We start from the raw sequence: 20,178 nt of genomic DNA, 5'->3' as shown, positions 1-20,178 counted from the left end.
ATGTGAAAGTTGCCTCGCGGATCTCCTTGCCAAAAGGGTTGCCTTTCCCTAATGCAAAACGTGAAAAAACGAAAATGCTTTACGGTTTTCCGCCTGTCTGCGCAAAAGGACTCTCGCACTCAAGACTCCTGCGAAAAAGGGAAACCTGCATCCTGCATCTGAGTCCGTCCTTCTTGCGGATGGGCTGCTCGCAAATTCGTTGCACAATCCTTTATTGTTGCATTTCCGTGACATTCGATACTGCAAATTGCATAAACACGGAGCATGGGAAATTAATGAATTGATTGAGAGGGAAAGGGTTGAGGCATCCGCGAAAATTCAATTTTGCATTCATAGATGCCCCAGATCCGAGCCTTGGGAAAATCCGGAGCTCACCTTTGCGGATATTAATTGTTGCTTACAGGACGCCTCGCCTGCGTTTGTATATTTTTCCTTTTATTATTTTAAGCATTTTCTCTGGAGAAGTCCGACGAGGTCCTGAATTTAGGAAGTACTCTTACACAGTTGAGGAAAGCGTTTCCCTACTTATGAGAAATCTGCATTCTGCGAAACGATCTTCTTCCAAAATTCACCTACAGTTTGAGAAATTAACTTGAACTTATAAGTACATATATAATATATTATATATATTTTATTAATTATCATATGTTTAAATACAAATATTATTAAATTATTTGAACAATTTTTTTTTATAAATTACTTTATAAATATTGAAAGAGTAGTCACTAAAAAGCCCAAAAATTGGTTTAACACACTATGTAATCTGTATAATATTAATGAATCTTTTAACTTTTGGAATGTGTACCATCTATACCATTTATTAATTAAATATTATTAACAATTACATGAACAATTATTTCTTTTTAAATAACTTACTTTATAAATATTGAAATAGTAGTCACTAAAAATCCCAAAAATTGGTTTAACTCACTATGTAATCTGTATAATATTAATGAATCTTTTAACTCTTGTAATATAATTAAGGAAATATTCAGAAAATTGCAATAATATTACATTTGAAAACTGTAAATAACATGGATTGCCATAGATAATTCCCACGATCTTTATAAAACAAGTCCGTCCATAAGTAGATAAATATATAAATCAAATTAACGTCTTAACTCAAAAAGCAATCAAAAGTTATGTATTAATATCATACCTAAGGATATTTAACGAAGTCAGTACCCTTATGTATTTTATTTGCTCCTATAGGTAGCTAAGATATATACATACGTATATTATATATTATTATTATTACATTTTGTTAATAAACATTCTAAAGTACATATGCAGCTTATCGAACGCAGCCTGGCATCATTACCAAACCAAAGGCATATTTGCACATTTTCAATCGACTTTGCGCATCTTGTGTTTGTGGTCCGTAAACACAGCTCTTATGAATATTTAATAAGATACAATTGAGTTACCAAAACACAAGACCTCTCCTCCGGCCGAAGGAGTTCCCGCCTGAAGACGGAACCATCGGCACTTGAGGAGAATTAACATTTAGCACGGTTAAGCTAAACAACAAAACATCAAAATGAAATCAAGGGCTTGTCCTGGGCAATCCCTGTAACCCGTTGGCTTCGGTGGTGCATCCGGGAAATTTGCATAACATTGGCACAAGTCAAAAATGTTGTGTACCAGCTCCCCGCCGCATTTTCGGGGCACCCTCTTAATTGAAAATGCCAAAATTATGCAAATCTGTCGAAAAACTCAGATATGCATCATTTTGGTTACATTTGACGGCATTGATGTGCGAAAATTCGCTGGCGAAATGAATTTCGGGAAATTTATGCAATGGCATTTGCTGTTTATTACTTTTCGTTCGCTGAATATAATTATTATGCATAAGTTTTTATTTCCATTTTTTGAGCGAACCAGATTGCAATCAGTGTGAGAAATGAAAAGTTGAGGATCGGAAAATGGGAAACAAATAGCATAGAAGGCATGGGAATGCCAGGAAACCATAATATTTTGCTAATATTGCTATATATTTTGCTAATACCGCCATATTAAGTTATAAGTATATAAGTTATAAGTATATATATTAGTATATTTCATTAGTTGTCAAAATAAAACGATGCTTTAGATATCAATATTATTGCAATTGCAGTTTGGGAGGTATTTTTAGGTATACGTGGTATTTACGTGGAAAACTGTACTAGTTTTCAACAGTAAGGAGCTACTTAGGTTTTTGGTAAGCCCTGCACGTGGTAGAAATCCGTATACATCAATAGTTTATAGAAATATCCAGCGATTTCCTTGACTTTGAATGAAGATCATCATTTGTTCGATGAAGGCACTGATACCTTTGATAACAATAGATCCCATTGTGATTGATCTTTTAAAGTGGAAGTAAAAGCAGAAAAACGATGCCTTGATGTCCTTGAAAATGCCCAACTTTTGCCAGGAGGATTTCAGTTTCAGCAGGATTTTATTACTTTTTTGCAATTACTTTTGCAATTTAAGAGAACCGAAAACCATCTCTTTGCTCTCTCAAACTTTCAAAATTCTCGGCCCTCCCCCTTTTTCTACTCTCTCGTTTTTTAAAATTCTGCGGGAAGGTCAGCGAATTTCTGTATTTAGCAAACATCCAAACGCTCGGCGTTTTTCTGTTCCATGTCCTCAACAATTGAACTCGCTGTCAGGCGACGCACACAGCATCCTTTATCCTTTATCCTGTGTGCCCAAGCTACCCCTTTCCACGATTTCCGTGACAATGACAGCCTTTTGCCAAAATGTAGCGTTTATAACGTTTTCAAATCACACAATTTCCAACAAAATAATGCGAATAAAGGGTTGCTCTGCGTCCAGCAGGAGATGCCCTACTGCTGTGCGTCCATGTGCCATATTTTCCGATTCTATATACGAGTATACATTCGTTATGTACAAGATCTCCGATACGAAGTCTACTTGCTGACCAACCCAAGGCGACTTCCTAATCACACGCACGTGCTTTCCAAAAAGGATGGACTGACAGCACCGACCAAAACAAAGGGAAATCCCGTCCTGCGTCGGTCAAGCGGTCGCTGTGTCCGTCGAGGGGTTAACTTTTGTCGGACACGCGTCACCAGACTTTCTACAAAAACACACAATAAAAATCCATCAAAGTGGTCTGTGGTCAAGGGCGGGACCTGAAGCGATTTGGAGAAACGGGTTTTCCCCGAAAAAACGACCGGAAAATTGTGTGAAAATGCGGAAAGCAACAGCTTAAGCTATAATTAAGCGGTTAAGCGAGGGAAAATGTTGAGTCCTATAATGTGGGCATTATAAAGCGGTTTTTGACCACAATAAGTATTGTTCTGTTGTTGCAATTACTCATTACTTAAGCCTAAAAATTAAAATAGGTTTAAATACGAGTAGTAAGTACTTTTTTTTATATTTATTAAGTGAAGAATCCGTAAGTACTGGGTTTCATAATGCCATTATAAATAGCTTTCAAGAAAGCACTTGTTTCTTAACATTCCCTACATCTTAATGCAAGAACATTATTTTAAATTTTAGATGCAAAATTCTTTTCATGCAAAATTCTTTTACTTAGTTAGGCTTTTTAAAGTCTTTTGTAGAGATATTTCAAGCAAATACATACAACACCGCAAATTCTTTTAATGAGGCGATTGAAGGGCAGTTTTCTGCGGTAGTAAAAAACAGCAGTTTTAGATTTCTCGTTTCGTTTTCTGCCATTAAAAGTTTCTCTTTCCAATTGAATCGATCGACGCCCCTTTAACCCCACTGAAACCCTATACAGCCATCGATCATGATCGCGCTTCCTTCCGCAAAAAATTCCCACAGTGCAAAAATCGGCGAAGGATTGCGATTGCGATTGAGATTAGGAAAAGAAGCCGACCCGGCGAAAAAGGAATTTACGAGCGATCGAATAACCGAGGCACCACTGGCACCACCAGGTATCAAAGGGTGCAGGATCCAGCCAGAGGTCCTTGGGCCGGGCCCAAACGTGTCACGTCTTATGATGTCACTGCTGGCGATGCTGCAGCAGCCACCCCAGTGCGAAGATAGTAATCGGCCTCACTCTCATCTTTATCCTGACCCGATCCTCGCCGGGTTCACAGTAAATTACTCGCAGAGGTGAAATGCAAACAAAGACGGATCGTCTCCAACCCTTGCAGGCCGCTTTTCTTTCCATTTCCCACTTTCTTCCCCTTTACGTGCGCTCCTTTTTGTGACGAATCTAATGATTTTTTCCTTAAACTGAACCGATTTTTCATTGACCCAACCACGGGGTGAGTTCAGAGATCGCCTTGGTTTGGCCTGGGCCTCTGTTATGCCAGCTTGAACTGGTAACTGCAATCACCCGTGAAGACTCCGATCTGAGCGGAGGCATCCGCTCCGACTAGGGCCTGGTTTTAGGGGTCATTGACGCATTAAGTCGAATTTATAGCCATCGAATGCCAATAGTCATGCAGATTAATGAGGAAGGCTGCTCAGAGGTGACCCATCCAAGGCTCGCTCTTTGTTGGATTTTGGAGGGTCAGGCCAAAGGGGTGCACCTTTTGCCCTTTTCGGATAACATAGTTCGCAAAGATGAGCCCATAAAACACCAAAGATCATATTTTGAAATATTAGAAGAAGGAATAAAGTAACGTTCACTTGCAAACTATTCCAAGATAAATTGAAGGGAGAAACTGAAATACAGCAGACAGCCCAGAATTTATTGTATTTTTAATTTTACTTACACTTAGACATTAAGAACTCTTTCTTAGAATATTTCTGAAGAAAGTCAAACCTCCCTTCAGATATTAAATATAAATTAACATAAAAATCTAGTTTTTTCCTAATCAAATTCCAATCAATTTTCACAAAAGTTTGTTGTACCAAAATTAAGTACTGAGGTGGACATAAAAAGCATAAAACAATGAACAAGAAAGAAAACTCGCTTTGGAAAGCCTAAGGTCTAAGTCTTAGGACGGATCGAGAGATGGACATGGCTATATCGACTAGGCTGTTGATATCAACTAAGAGGGTAAATACTTAATATGGTCGCAAAAGTCTCCTTCGCTGCATTGCAATCTTAAGACTAATATTCCATCTTATTTTTTTTAAATTAAAAACCTAGTCAATGCGACCAAGTTCCATGCTTGAACGCGCGTTTCCTTTTGGTGCTACAAAGATTAAAATCCGCCCAAAAACGATTTCTATCTCAACAAGCAAATCTCTGCCGCAAAATTAGACACTTTACCCATCAAATTTTCATTACACAAAGAGGGGAAATGGACCGAATTCGAACAGACTTTCCACTCAGCCAGTGAATATGCAAATGACCGTTTTGCGAGCGCAACAATGGAAGGATCTTCCAAAATAATTTGATGCTACAGGAGGAGGAGGTAGGTGAGCGGGAATTGGGAGTGGACCAGCACGCTGACCCGAAATTATAAAGTTACAAAAGCGGCGGCAGGGCAACCCTTTGCTACCCCCAGACGAATCGAATTACAGGGCTCTGCCGGACCGAGGACCATGAGCTGGCCGTGGACCGCCGGGCTTGTTAGCCGCGCAGCCCTCATGTGGGTATTCAAATTATTAGAGCTCGGTGCCAACCCGAGGATTTGACCAAACAAATCCCTTCTAATTTCACCCAGGGAGCCGCGCATGTGCAGCAGATTAAGAGTTGGACGCTGTGCAGCTTTCGATGCACAAACTCGGGCAAACTGGTTTTGGATTTCGTATGCCCTGGCCCATTTCCTATGCCGTGATGCTGGGCTGTCCATCCATCATCAACGGACCTGGACGCTGAGGGGAAAAACAACAAGTCATTTGAAGTTTTAATAGACGCTGCATCCTTTTGTTGGGAAAAGTAGCTAAAACTGGTTCTTAAACCAGACCAACCCTTTCCCCGAGCGGAAATTTTATTTTAATTTTATATCCTTTGATTCGAGAAAGTTTTCCCTGGGAATGTCTTGGCCTATGCCATCCTGTTTTGGGAGAAATTTTACAATTTGTTTTGATACAATTTATCTCTTGCCGCTTAATGGGCCTTTTGGTTTTGGATTATCTTGAGAGCCTTTGGGAAAATTAAAACTGATTTTGAAATTCATAACTGCGCAGGCAATGCAGGGCGCATGCATTATTCAAGGATCTCCTGAATAGTAAAGCATTAGTAGTAAGGAACTATAATAGTTCTCGAAAGGGAGGGTGGCTAAGATCGAGTCCGAAAGTTGCCACGAGCCGGCGCTTCCCGTTCAACCCTTGGCCGCACTTCAACTGACCACTGGTCCTCACCTAGCCGAAACTATCATCGCATTGTTCGTACTTCCCCATTCCCATTCCCTTCACCGAGAAGGGTCATCAGGCGGCACGCGCAAATGGTCAGGAATCTGTATCCTGCGTGGCTGCAGCCGACACTTTAAGCGGATGCGGCTAACAAAAGAGGAGGATTTCAATTTGCAAAAACATATATTATGCTTTCATTACGCGCGCTTTGTTATGTAAATGGCGCAAAAGCATTTGCCAGCAACCGAAATAGCAATGGCTGTGCAGAAATCGGAGCAAAATCAATTGTGAAAAACAATTTTTGGCATCGAATAGACAACCTTTCGGTTGGGAACTACACATTTCAGAATTTGGAAAGAAACACAAATGTTATCAAGAATCGTATAAATCGTATATTTTCATTATAGTTTCATTATTTTCTACAGCTGCAGCCTACTTTTTTAAGGCGTATTCTTCAAATTCATTATACAAGAAATTTAATTAAATTATAATTTAATTTATAATTAATGTCAAACATCAGCCAGGAAAATTATAGGTTTATTGAGAATCTGCAGGATTATTAAATTAATGATCCTCTGATCAATTAAATTTATAGTTATAGTTGAAGTGTTATTTTCTATACTTGTAGCATATTTACAGGCATTCCTTTTTTCTACAGGCGTAAACTATCATATAAACATGTGTATTTTACATCCACAATATACTATTTTACATTACAATATAATACTTGGGCATGGAAGTGCCGGCAAAGAATCAAGTTACAATATTTACATAATGACAATTTTGCATTAAATAAACAACAAAATATAGATGAATAATGGATAAAAAAGCTATTTAAGGCAAGAGTAATTTCCCGTGGTATTTCTTTCGGTATATTTATCATATGTTTGGTAATTTAAAACGGTCACTCTAAGTTACAAATTACCGCGAGATACGTTCAACAATTTAGTTTTTTTATGATATTCTATGTAAGTTCGACATGTCCATGAATTCTCATACTTTGGACTTCACAATGGATTTGGAGAACAACAATACGCCATTAACCGGCAAAGAACCCGAAAAATGTGCGGAAAAAAGAAAATATGTAAACAGAGATGAAAAGCAAGGGGAAACCAAAAGACTGAAAAATGAGGAACCAAATGTGGAGACCACAAGCCGTCCGCCCGCGCATAGCCCCAAAAAACGCCTCCAACTGAACGGAAAGACCAAGCACAACAAGGATGTTAACTTCACGTACGGCAACTACAAACACTACTACGGCAAGCGCATCCTGGACAAGGACTTTCACGACATACGCCTGGACGTGCTTGGTACGCAGCCGGATTTGTTTCGGGGCAAGCAGCTGCTGGACATCGGCTGCAACTCTGGGCACATGTCTATAGAGATTGCCAGGAAATTCGAGGTCAAAAGCCTCGTCGGCCTGGACATAGATCGTGGCCTGGTGAAGGATGCGCAAAACACTGTTAGTCACATGAAGCGTCAGGCAACTCCGGGGCAAGCGATACCCCACATACAATTTGTGCACGGGAACTACGTCCTAGAGGACGACGTCCTGCTCGAGATTGAGCGGCCGCAGTTCGACGTAATACTTTGTCTGTCTGTCACTAAGTGGATCCACCTTAATTTCTGTGATTCCGGCCTGAAGCAGGCCTTCAGACGCATGTACCTGCAGCTGCGCCCAGGCGGCAAGCTGATCCTGGAACCTCAGTCCTTTGACGGCTACAAGAGGCGCAAGAAGCTATCGGTAAGCCTTATTAGACACGCAATCGATCGAAAATATTTTATAAATACATTTTTTTGTTTAGGAACAAATCAGAAATAACTACAATGCAATTAAATTCCGACCTGAGCACTTCACCGAATATCTGCTTAGCCCGGAAGTGGGCTTTGCCGAAATGGAACTTATGGGCGTACCGGAGCACTGCGAAGTAGGATTCAAGCGACCAATCCAGATTTTCACAAGGTCATAGAAAAAAAAAACACAAGAAATGAAAATTATCCAAAAATATTCGGGAAACCCCATATTTTATTTACATCGAAGAAGGAAAGCTTCAATTGTAATCAGTACTACTTCATTCGCTTTACTTTACTAGAAGAGCTTGGTATCTTTTCCAGCACGTTGGGAATCTTTTTCAGTAAATCGTCGTGTGTTAGTTGAAAGTCGCTGTCCGCCCACAGAAGTTTCAGTTCATCCATCACCAAACCAAGTCTCATTCCGTTAAGACCATGCTGAGCCAAAGCATTTCCCTTGATCGGGAAGTCCGGTTTGACCCATGACTTGAGCTGGTTGTATAGTTCTAGTTTGCCGGAATATTTTAGTAGCTGTTCTACGAAATCTCTTTGAATGTACTTTTGTAAGCACAACTTCTGGTAGTCCCGCAGGGTCGTGTACTGTGAGTCAACCTAGAAGGGGAAACTGGTGTTTGAAGACGTTATGTGAACTTGAGTGGATCGGGCATTTTACCTTCTCCCGCTCCTGTGTAATGAACCTAGCCAGGTCCCGTTCGTAGGCGGATAGTTTCAGGCGTTTATGCATTTCCATAGCGTTTTCCACGGAGTGCAGCATTCCCGTCAAGTACAAAATCGGATGATGTGGCTTTTCAAATTGATCTAGGGCTTTGCAAAGACGATCGAACTCATTCAGGTAGGGCTCTTCAGGCAGCCCAATGTACTCGAACAGGTTACAACGGTGCAACTCGAGAAACAATGCAGATCCGAAATTGCCCACCACTATCTTTTGGAGCTCAGACCAGATCCGTTCGCCACTTATTCTCGCAAGACCTTTACCGTTTTCCTTTATTGCTGACAGGGTGGCGTTATCGTGTTTCCCTTCCTCACTCGCGATGCGTCCGTAGAATCGGAAATAGCGCAGGATGCGCAGAAAGTCCTCCTTAATGCGAATATCTGCCTCGCCCACAAAGACCACGCGGCGGTCCTGGAGATCGTCGTAGCCATAAAAGTAGTCGTATACAGTGCCATCAAAGCCCAAGAACATAGAGTTGATTGTCAAATCGCGACGGTTTGCATCTAGTTGCCAGTCGGTCGTGTACATCACCTCCGCATGGCGTCCATCGGTACGGATGTCAATGCGTAATGTGGTCACCTCGAAATTCTCCTTGTCATTGATTCTAGGAGTGATGGTGCCGTGCTTTTCGCCGTTCGCGTTGATCATTCGCACCTCCTCCTTCTCAAACATCTGCTTCATCTGCTCAGGAGTGGCAGTGGTGGCCAAGTCGATGTCTTTCGGCGGAATGCCCATCAGGATGTCGCGCACAGCTCCGCCGGCGATCCGCAGCTCGTAGTCGTACTTCTTGAAGAGCGCCACAAGCTCATTCAGCTCGGGGGTAAATATGCTCTGGAACTCAGGAGTTGCCACCTTCCGGAATGCCGGGTTTGAGCGCGTTCTGGGTTGTTTCCCCATCTGGGCAATCAACTCCGGAGATGCGTCTCGTGAGCACACCATACTACTGGCCATCGTCTTTATCAGGCGGTTGTGCCGGCGGGCGTTGAATGAAAGGAAGGCACGTTTGGTCAACTTTACGAGGAGGCTTGGGCCATTCATGGAGAGATTTGAACACGCTCTAGAAATTTCATTAAAAATCAGCCTACAGTGTCTAACTTTTCAGATCTAATGACATTTAAAGCTTTGGGACCATATGTGATGTATACCCTGTAGTGGGAGGCTTACTCGTTCTCTGGTGTCATAAGGTTATACCAATAATATTAGAAGTTATTTGATTAAATATACAATTTTCATTACAAATTATTAGGCCCATATTTAATATTCAACTTTAAATTAAAATTATAAAATTATAACATACGGTTGTAAGTAATAGCTTTGAGAAATAGCCGATGTACAGGGCACTCTTAAGTCGAGATCCACGATGTCAGCGATATTCCTTTCCTAACGGTATAATTTGTAGTGTAGAATTCGGCCACACTTACGGAAACCTGTTACATTTTTTACCGTCTTGCTCAAAGTATTTGAAATCAATGCCACCGCGGTTGCCGTTCGGCCGAGTCAGAAACTTATTGCCGCAGGGACACGTAATTCGAAGGATGAGCTCCCAACCCAAAGTGTACGTAACTAGACCGGATGTGGATGACAGCGGTCTGGAGTTGCTGCGCAAGAGGTTTGTTGTTACTGCTACCGGCTATTTAGTTATTAGCATACGCACTAATTTCTGTATGCACGACTTTGCTCAGCTGCCAAGTGAGTACTTGGCATGAGACCTATCCGGTGCCCCGCTCTGAGCTGATCCGCGAGGTGGCTGGAAAAGATGCCCTTTACTGCGCCCTAACGGACACAGTTAACAAGGAAGTCCTGGATGCTGCCGGTCCGCAGTTGAAGTGCGTGGCCACTATTTCGGTGGGTTACGATCACATCGACGTGGAGGAGTGCAGGAAACGTGGCATTCGAGTGGGCTACACACCAGACGTCCTAACGGACGCCACGGCAGAATTAACGCTTGCTTTGCTTCTGGCCACCAACCGCCGACTATTCGAGGCCAACAAGCAGGTCTACAACGGTGGCTGGAAGTCGTGGGCCCCTATGTGGATGTGCGGCCAGGGACTGAAGGGCTCTCGGGTCGGCCTGCTGGGCTTCGGCCGCATCGGACAAGAGATAGCGGCACGCATTGTGCCATTTAAACCGGCGGAGATAACATACACAACCCGAACGCCACGCCCCGAGGAGGCGGCTGCTGTGAATGCCCGGTACGTGGACTTTGACGAGATGCTTCGGAAGTCAGACATCATAGTAGTCTGTTGCGCCCTAACACCGGAGACTAAGGAAATCTTCAATGCCGCGGCGTTTCAAAAGATGAAGTCCAACTGCATTCTTATCAACACGGCGCGCGGTGCAGTTGTAGACCAGAAGGCCCTGTATGAGGCACTAAAAAGCAATCAAATTCTGGCTGCTGGTCTGGATGTTACGACGCCAGAGCCATTGCCCCTCGACGATCCTCTTCTGAAACTTGATAATGTCGTTATTCTACCCCACATTGGGAGTGCAGACATCGAAACGCGGAAGGAAATGTCTCGGATTACAGCCAGAAATATTCTTTCTGCCTTAGCTGGCGAAAAAATGGAAGCCGAAGTAAAACTATAAGCCAAGTAATCCATTTTTCTTTAAAATCCATTTCTTTAAAAACATCTGTTTGTAATTATGGACCATATTCTAATTAAATATTAAATCTTTTAAAGGTACTTAAAGTTATTGAAATAAATGAAGCACTTTAACAAAGTACCTGTAATACGTCGATGACAGTGCCCTAAAATGAACTAACCCGTAAACAAACAGAAATATTTTTCTTTCTAATGGCGGTCAAGGAAAAGATGAATGTTAACGGCTCCGGTCGGAAAGGCCTTGGCGATCGACGAATTATAAACATTATCTTATTAAGTAACATGAAAATGTCTATGATAAAAAAACAAATAAACTGCAGCTAGTCCTCGCCAGGTGGCAATGGCTGGTTAAGATCGCTACCAATAGGCGGGGGAACAGGCAGTGGCACAAGAGACGTCAGTACGGGAACTGTTGAAATTACACCAATTTCTGATGGATCCGCTGCCTCTTTTTTAATATGCTCGGCGCTGATATAACCGCCGCTTTCGTCCTGAAAAAAAGATACACTTATATAGTAAAGGAACATTTACGATGTTGATATAGGGTTGAGTAAGTTATATAATATACTTCAGGACTTAGAACCTTAATGGTCATGTTAACCAGCGAACAATGTTTAACACAAAATAAAAAAATCATACTTACCGTCACGAACACATCCACTGACTTCCCGGAGATGATGTCCAGGACCTGCTGGGTAATGCCACTACCATTCATCGGTTCGTCCTGCATGCTCTCCGCGTATTCCGACAATGCTGGTCTTAAATCGGGGCACTGCTGCAATGCGTCCACCAACTGGGCAGGAGGGAGATGCAGCAGGATTGGCATTGACTGCGGTTTCAGGCGCTGCACGGTCTTTAGAAAGCCCTCCCAGATAACCTTCTGTCGCCAGACCTGCTTCATGATCAGACGCTGCAGCAAGTTCATTACAAAGTTTGCCAGACGCGGATACAGAGTTAGACTCTGAATTGTTGTGCGCATCATCAGAGTGGGCAGCGGAATAACCTCTACAAGCTGTTGCAGCACAGCCATAAGTACCTCCTGGGTGTACAAATCTCTTTCAGCCAAACAGAGGGATGTGGCCTTGACGATGGCTTTTAGGTCACAGACACTCGGGTCGATGGTGTGCAAAGCCACGAGAATATCAGTGGGGGACAAGGCCATCGTCTGATGTGCGAATTCGGCGCCGATACCAAGCAAACGATTGAAGACCTCCTTGACCACAGCGGGATTAAGTTTAATCAGCTTCGGTAGAACGGCAATTAGCTCGGAGCGAGTCAAGCCACTTAGTACGGGTATCATCACTCGCACATCCTTGACCTTGTTTTGGTATAGATCCCGAACCCGCCGCACCAATTCTTCATGGGGAGATGGCACTCGCTCCGTGAGTATATAAATTATGCGGATCACTAAGGTCTCCATGCCCTTAGGACAATCCTCGATCAGTTGAAGCAACGTCGGACTCTCCACACCCATCTTCTTGATAGGATTATCTAGACTGCGCAAGATCGTGCGTTTCAGTTCGGCAGAGGTGCAAACAAACACTTGACAAATCTTCTCTAAGTAAACTATCGAGGAAAACGAATATTAATATAAACAGTCAGTTTTTCCTCCTTTAATATAGGACAGGAACAACTTACCTTCTGGTTTATAAGGCAGCAGTGTAAAGGCCAAGCCAAAGCACACCTTGCCAGTGTCTTCCCGCCACGCGGACTCCTCCGTTGGTCGACCAAAATCCTGCGAGAAAACAGCTGCCGGTGGAGACTCCTGTTCTATAAATTTAAGCCACTCCAGAGCGAATTCGTCTATCCGAGACGGAAGTATTTTGTGCACGTGGTACAGACTGACAAGGTGGGCCTGTGCCCGATCCCGCAGATCCACTCGCTCGTGTACAGAAAAATTGAGCAGCGCTCTTACGAAGCGGTTCTTTCGCGGCGGCCTGAGCACTGCAAGGTCTTTGATCAGCTCCAAGCCGTGCTGGGAAAACTCGTCGTCCAGACTAAGTTGAACTAGATGCCCGATCGAAACTTCCGGAAGAATGGGTGCTTCTAGATAAACACGACGAATCAGAATAATCTTATCCTTGTGATCGCAACGCTCTCCAATGCCAAAGATGAGCTTATTCAGCAACTCGTTGTAGGCGTGATCGGGTCTGTTCTCTGTCTTAACGTAAGTGTGCCTTGTAAATCCTTGCAGCAGAGAGTACTCCTCAAAGAGCCAGGAAAATGCTAAATCAATGCGCTGCTTTACATCCTCCAGGATGAACTCCATGATGCCGTAACGCACGTTATCCGGAAAGGTGGCCGCGATCACGGTGACCAACTTGCGGCGCTTGGCTGACACGCCTCCCTTGATACACTGCCGCTCCGAGTTAAGGATGCGACGCACTGCCTCTGTAAGAAACTTCTCTTTTAGGTTGCGTGACAGGGGCTTGGTGATCTCTTGCAGCTTCAGCGTCTTGGCGCGTTCCTTCATCTTTTCAATAACAGTCTGCTCGCCCTTAGCACGCTCCATGGTCTCGCGCAGCTTCTTAGTTGCTTCCTCCTTACGTTGGAGCTCTTCCTCACTCAGTTTTTGAACAGCATTGTCGTCCACTACCATTGCAGTGTGTGTTGATTCAATAGCTTGCACTTTCTTAACTCTCATTGGCGGGTCTCGACTGAATGTTGCGGCACCTGGCCCTAGACGCTTTTCAGATAGTTGTTCGCCAAACATTCTGGAGATGTTGGTTACCTGCTGCTGAATAGACATTTCGCGAATGGGTGTATATTCCTGAAGGAACTTTTGTGGCACCTCAGTGGGCAGACTGGGCAAGAACTCCACCACCAGCCCCACAACAGTTTCCGGATTCCGGAAATGCTCTGCCAGAAACTTTTCATTAACGCGAGTGGACTTCTGCTTCTGTCGTTCCAATTCCTCAGTGTCTAGTTCCATTTCCCGCTGCTGCTGATCTTGCTGCTCGCTGGCCAAGCGCGCTCGCTTTGCAAGACTTTGCGCGGCATTTTCAAGGATGCGCTTTTGTCTGCGAGCCATCTCCTGCTTGTCCATCTTGGGAATAAGCTTTTGGATTTCATTTGTGGAGGAGCCCAGGTCAACTAACATACCTCGGATGGTGCCTGAAAACTCAAAGGCACCGCGGTTCTTCAGCAATGTCTGCAGCTGCATCTTAAGACTCTTGCGCACGGAGCTTACTTGCGAGTCGGTGAGGGTGGGCGGCAGGTTCGCATTCAGCTGCTTAAAGGCATCCACCACGGAGCCCATGAAGACAGGCCGCATTTTAGCAACCGTGCATAGGCTGCTTGTGCAGGCAATCAAGTTCACTGAGGAAATATGCGTTGTTCCGTGGAACTGAAGCAAGATATCGAATATATTGTTGCCCTCCTCTTGCAACTTTTGACGGCGGAATAGCTTGCATTGATCGGGGACATCGCCCAGCGAGAAGTCTCCATCTCGCTTTAGACTGTCCTCATCAGCAAAGCTTTGCAGGACAACGACGCCCTCCAGGAACTTTATGGCATTTGTACGTATGCCATCGTTTTCATTGTCGATCATATCCAGTATTTGCGCCTTGATCAAGCTGAGGATGTTCCATGCTTGCTCCGCACTGTCGCCGGGCTCCATAAGGTTGCACAAGTACTGCAATCCATTTTTGTAGATGCTACCGCAGGCCTGGATCACTCTTTTGATCACCTGAGCCGAGTTATCCCTAAGCAGCATAGACACGATGTTAATGACATGAGGCAGTAGCTCCACCTTCACTTTGCTGGGATGGAAGAGAAACGTTTCAGCAAGAAGTTACTTCCTTTAATGATGTCCTTACCAAACTTGCTCCACGAAGGCGACTACTTGCTTCCGAACCTCCATGTTTGGGTCGTGGGCCAAGGATAGCACGGACTCCAGGAATTCTTCGGCGAGCTCAGCGCAGGATCCAAGCACAGTCTCCTGCACCTTAACCAGCAGTTCGCACTTTGTCGAAGGCGATGCGATGGCCAGTTCATTGCACCAATCGACCACCTGAATGGGAAAATATTTGGTAGAATACAGCAGTCCGGCCCGACTTTTCAGATTTATGTTCTACCTTCGCTCTTGCCGTGGCGGTCTTCTCGTCCGTGAACAGATTGGCCGTCTCCGAGACAAACTGGCTGCGTCCAATTATGCTATCCATGATCGGTTAATTGAAGCAGAATTTGCCTAAATCTACTGATACTCCAGATATTTTTGAGAGCTGCCGGCACGGGTGGCAATGTGTTATCGGTACCATTGAGAAACTATCGAAAACGGCTCTATGATGTTGAAACTTCAGCATATTTCCGGACAGTCTAGCCAGTTTTTGTCAACTCTTGATGTGCTTAAAATAATGAATATTCTATTGAGAAGTTAACATATAATTGAATTAAACCGAACAAACTTAATATCAATATCAATATAATTAGTCATTTTTGGCATATCTCAGCTTAACGCGTTATTATCGATAGGCATGCTGCAGTTGCGCTGGCCCAGCGATATGCGGGGGTGACTATCGATATGCCAGAAGCATCGATTTGCTCACATTTCTTGGGTGTTTAAGCGTGAAAAAAAACGCCTAAATAAACGAATCGGCAGCGTGTCAGGCCAGAAAGTGCAACCAACGGATCGCCGTTTGCGCCGCAGTCGAGGATTGGAACCGCAGACGCCGTTGAAGGCGCCGAAAAACGTCGCAGCAATCGCCAGCCGTCGCAGCGGAGTGTTTACTGGGAGAGGGGTGCAGTGGAGGAGCTGTGTGGGCGCGTGCGTGTGTATGTGTGCGCCAGTGAGTGGGGCAGAGGCAGCGGCAGCGGCAGAGGAGCAGCGACGGATGTAGCTCGTTGCCCGGACCCCGTAGTGGATACCACGAAGTGCTAGCGCAAACGTACGCAGGCCAACTTGGAGGCACAAAGAAAATAAACACTGGAAACCGAAGACGAGGCCTTCTGGAACTGGAACAGCACTGCTCAACAGCCGCAGCCGCGTCGGTGACCGCACCCTAATGTCAAATAGCCAAGCGAATGCCGGCATCAGCGGTAGCGCGGTAGCGGATGAACCGATCCAGCACCACCCCTCCTTGGCGGCCGCCCCCGTAAGTGCATCCTGCCCAGCAGCGACGCCGCCGTCGCAGTCGACACAGCAGCCCCCGCATATAGTTGGTGCCTCAACAGCTGATGCGGGCAGCAGCGTTGCGGTCGGCGTCGTCGCTGGCAGCGAGGGCGTTAATCTGGACTCGTCGCCACGCGAGTCCGGGGACGATTCTGAGGATGAGAGCGAGATTCTAGAGGAGTCGCCATGCGGACGCTGGCTGAAGCGACGTGAGGAGGTGGATCAGCGCGACGTGCCCGGGATTGACTGCGTCCATCTGGCCATGGACACCGAGGAGGGCGTAGAGGTCGTGTGGAACGAGGTGCAATATGCCAGTCTGCAGGAGCTTAAATCGCAGGAGGACAAGATGCGGCAGGTGTTCGATAATCTGCTGCAGCTGGACCACCAGAACATTGTCAAGTTCCACCGCTACTGGACGGACACGCAGCAGGCCGAGCGGCCCAGGGTGGTCTTCATCACTGAGTACATGTCGAGCGGATCGCTGAAACAGTTCCTCAAGCGCACCAAGCGCAACGCCAAGCGGCTACCGCTGGAGTCGTGGCGCCGTTGGTGCACTCAGATCTTGTCCGCACTCAGCTATTTGCATTCCTGCTCGCCGCCCATCATCCACGGCAATTTAACCTGTGATAGCATCTTCATCCAGCACAACGGCCTGGTCAAGATCGGCTCGGTGGTCCCGGACGCGGTCCACTACAGCGTCCGGCGCGGCCGAGAGCGGGAACGTGAACGCGAGCGAGGCGCACACTACTTCCAGGCGCCGGAGTACGGCGCCGCCGACCAGTTGACCGCCGCCCTCGACATCTACGCCTTCGGGATGTGCGCCCTGGAGATGGCCGCCCTGGAGATCCAGCCTAGCAATAGCGAGTCAACTGCCATCAACGAGGAGACTATCCAGCGCACAATATTTAGCCTGGAAAATGATCTGCAGCGCGACCTGATACGAAAGTGTCTCAACCCACAGCCGCAGGACCGACCCAGCGCCAATGATCTGCTCTTTCACCCACTGCTTTTCGAGGTGAGTAAACTAGTCAGTTATCGTGTTCTAGATTGAAATCCCGCATGACAATTACTTTGTCAACTAGACCTTGTATTATAATTCTCGGATTCATCTTGCGGGTGTGAGATTCAGTTTAATAAAACGCTATTATAGAATTGCATTATTTAATCAACTTTCTCTTATGAATATAAGAAATGCCTTTATAAAATATTAAATAAGGATTTAAAGTATTAAATTTTGAGGTAATACACCGAAAACTATTTAAGTACCCATGATTTGTAGGTGGGTTTTTAGGCGAATCATTTTATCATCATATCTGAGAATTTAATATATAATATGTATGTACATACATATATAATTTTTCGTTCTAATGCTTTGCTTTCCAAACAAAATGGCAAGAGCACTAATCAGTTAATAATTCAACAATCCATCTTGACTGTAATATATATTATGATTAATTGCTCACAGTATTTATACAACAGCTTTTATATCTTAAGACCAACTACAAATGAATAAGACATTTTTTATTGTGCGGACATACATACATATATTACGTATATATATTACGTAATACATACGTATATTACTGTAACTAGTCTTTGTACATGTGTTGTACTTAGAGTACATGTTACTCGTAGAGTAAAGGGTATACTTTATTCGTTAAAAAGTAGAAGAATCGTATTCAGGTAGAAGAATCACTAGCCGAGTCGATCTGGCCATGTCCTTTGTCCGTCCGTATGAACGTCGAGATAACAGGAACTATAGGAGCTATACAACTTTGTTGTATCCGACTAACTTTGGAACAATTTTTTGACTTTTTCATATCTATCGGTAAGCACAAAGATTTTGGCCACGCGTCTTGCCTATTTCTATTTATATGCAAAACAAATGTTGAAACCGTGTGGACTCCCACTAGCTGAGCAACGGGTATCTGATAGTCGAAGAACTTGCGTGCATCCTTGTTGATTTTAAAGTAAATATTTTTATATAGTAAGAGATTGATTTTATATAGTAGAGATTGCAAGTTATTCATAATAGCACTTTTTTAAATGTAAGCGACTGAAAAATTCAGGTAATAATCAACTTTTTGCTGCTACAGGTGCACTCCCTCAAACTGCTGACTGCCCATTGCCTGGTCTTCTCGCCCGCCAACCGCACTATGTTCTCGGAAACCGCCTTCGACGGCCTCATGCAGCGATACTACCAGCCGGACGTGGTGATGGCCCAGCTGCGGCTGGCTGGCGGCCAGGAGCGGCAGTACCGACTCGCAGACGTTTCGGGCGCCGATAAGCTGGAGAAGTTTGTCGAGGACGTCAAGTATGGTGTGTATCCGCTAATTACGTACAGCGGCAAAAAGCCGCCCAACTTCCGTTCCCGGGCCGCCTCCCCGGAGCGGGCTGACTCCGTAAAATCTGCCACGCCGGAGCCTGTGGACACGGAATCGCGGCGCATCGTTAACATGATGTGCAGCGTTAAAATTAAGGAGGATAGCAATGACATAACCATGACAATACTGCTGCGCATGGACGACAAGATGAACCGCCAACTGACGTGCCAGGTGAACGAGAACGATACGGCGGCGGATCTCACCAGCGAACTGGTGCGCCTCGGCTTCGTCCACCTCGACGACCAGGACAAGATCCAGGTGCTGCTGGAGGAAACGCTCAAAGCGGGCGTTATGAGCGACGGTGCCGGGGCAGAGAGCTCCAGTGCGGGGGTGACGACCACGGCGACCATGGCGGCCTTGGAGCAGCTGGAGCGGAACTGGTCGATATCCTCCGATACAGACAAGCAGGGCACTGCCGTGATGTATGTTCCGCAGGAGCAGCAGCAGCACGCGAACGTGGAAGTCGACGTAGAACAGTCGGGCACGACGAGCAATTGAAAGTATCAGCTTAGTATTCAGGGAAGGCCGGCGCGTATTGTTTTTATTATTATTATGGGAAATTACACATTACGATTTTATTACTACTATTATTTGTTATTTTTATATATATACCTATATATATGTATATGTATGTATTTGAAATAATATTTATGTATGTATGTATCATAAACGATGTTGAACCAGGCTTCCAGGCTAAAGAATTCGATGACACACGGCAGACAAAGGTGGGTCGACTCGCTCGAGCACGATGCATATTAAAAATCGCAGGAACAATTAGCGTCATGTCTTAAATAACTATAATTTGGTGTTTCGATAGCTTAGATCGTACCCGGAAAATACGAAAAATCTTATAGGGTTAAATACGATTGCTTAATTTCATGCCTCCTAAAAACAATGTTATTATTCCTATCGTTTCTTTGGTAAATTTCTTGGAATGGTTTCGACTTCACGTTTCGGTCCCATTTCCTAATTGAAACCTCGAGACACTTTTTTGAAAAAAGCTGCTAACGAGCTTAACAAAAATCAATGCATTCGCTTAGCACATCTCTGACACGAGCACGAATGGAATTCGAAGCTCTGGATAGAAAAGATTCGAATATGAAAAACCAGACACATCATATTTCGAGAAACGAACGTCTTGACGCCAATATAAGGATCATATTTTTTAGGACATTATCAAATTTCATAAGTTAGCCATGCCGCGAGGACCCTAGACCGCTGTGGAATGTATTTAAATGTATTACAAATATAAACAAATACGCAAGGCCACGAAAAATAATAAATTATTAAACTAAAAACACAAGCAGTGCATGCAACAAAAAATAATAC

General features: G+C 44.5%; 5 protein-coding genes across 6 annotated transcripts; 3 read left to right on the top strand and 2 right to left on the bottom strand.

The window, feature by feature from the left end:
• The first annotated feature begins 7,112 nt into the window (after positions 1-7,112).
• Positions 7,113-8,223, top strand: LOC6552738 (probable RNA methyltransferase CG1239). The gene is made up of 2 exons (XM_001978946.3): positions 7,113-7,972; positions 8,034-8,223. The coding sequence occupies exons 1-2, from the start codon at positions 7,208-7,210 to the stop codon at positions 8,196-8,198; spliced, it is 930 nt and encodes a 309-aa protein (XP_001978982.2). The 5' UTR covers positions 7,113-7,207; the 3' UTR covers positions 8,199-8,223.
• Positions 8,224-9,925, bottom strand: LOC6552739 (CCA tRNA nucleotidyltransferase 1, mitochondrial). The gene is made up of 2 exons (XM_001978947.3): positions 8,693-9,925; positions 8,224-8,631 (listed from the first exon to the last, which is right to left on the bottom strand). Exons 1-2 carry the CDS (start codon positions 9,788-9,790, stop codon positions 8,296-8,298), a joined length of 1,434 nt encoding a protein of 477 aa, XP_001978983.1. The 5' UTR covers positions 9,791-9,925; the 3' UTR covers positions 8,224-8,295.
• Positions 9,926-10,057: 132 nt separating this feature from the next.
• LOC6552740 (glyoxylate reductase/hydroxypyruvate reductase) lies at positions 10,058-11,609 on the top strand. 2 transcript variants are annotated; one of them, XM_026976360.1, is made up of 3 exons: positions 10,058-10,361; positions 10,435-11,343; positions 11,434-11,609. In XM_026976360.1, exons 1-2 carry the CDS (start codon positions 10,081-10,083, stop codon positions 11,336-11,338), a joined length of 1,185 nt encoding a protein of 394 aa, XP_026832161.1. In that variant the 5' UTR covers positions 10,058-10,080; the 3' UTR covers positions 11,339-11,343; positions 11,434-11,609. The 2 variants fall into 2 exon arrangements, with proteins under 2 accessions (XP_026832161.1, XP_001978984.3); XM_001978948.3 differs by having other exon boundaries at positions 10,435-11,609.
• LOC6552741 (symplekin) lies at positions 11,348-15,834 on the bottom strand. Its single transcript, XM_001978949.3, has 5 exons — positions 15,432-15,834; positions 15,174-15,367; positions 12,994-15,116; positions 11,999-12,921; positions 11,348-11,846 (listed from the first exon to the last, which is right to left on the bottom strand). The coding sequence occupies exons 1-5, from the start codon at positions 15,516-15,518 to the stop codon at positions 11,676-11,678; spliced, it is 3,498 nt and encodes a 1,165-aa protein (XP_001978985.1). The 5' UTR covers positions 15,519-15,834; the 3' UTR covers positions 11,348-11,675.
• An 11-nt stretch (positions 15,835-15,845) lies between these two features.
• On the top strand, positions 15,846-19,534 carry LOC6552742 (nuclear receptor-binding protein homolog). The gene is made up of 2 exons (XM_001978950.3): positions 15,846-17,480; positions 18,562-19,534. The coding sequence occupies exons 1-2, from the start codon at positions 16,359-16,361 to the stop codon at positions 19,345-19,347; spliced, it is 1,908 nt and encodes a 635-aa protein (XP_001978986.1). The 5' UTR covers positions 15,846-16,358; the 3' UTR covers positions 19,348-19,534.
• Positions 19,535-20,178: the final 644 nt, after the last annotated feature.

Source organism: Drosophila erecta, unplaced genomic scaffold, assembly GCF_003286155.1.
Source record: "Drosophila erecta strain 14021-0224.00,06,07 unplaced genomic scaffold, DereRS2 tig00000000-arrow-pilon, whole genome shotgun sequence".
NCBI classification, from domain to species: Eukaryota; Metazoa; Arthropoda; class Insecta; order Diptera; family Drosophilidae; genus Drosophila; species Drosophila erecta.
This window is presented reverse-complemented; position numbering and strand designations above follow the sequence as displayed.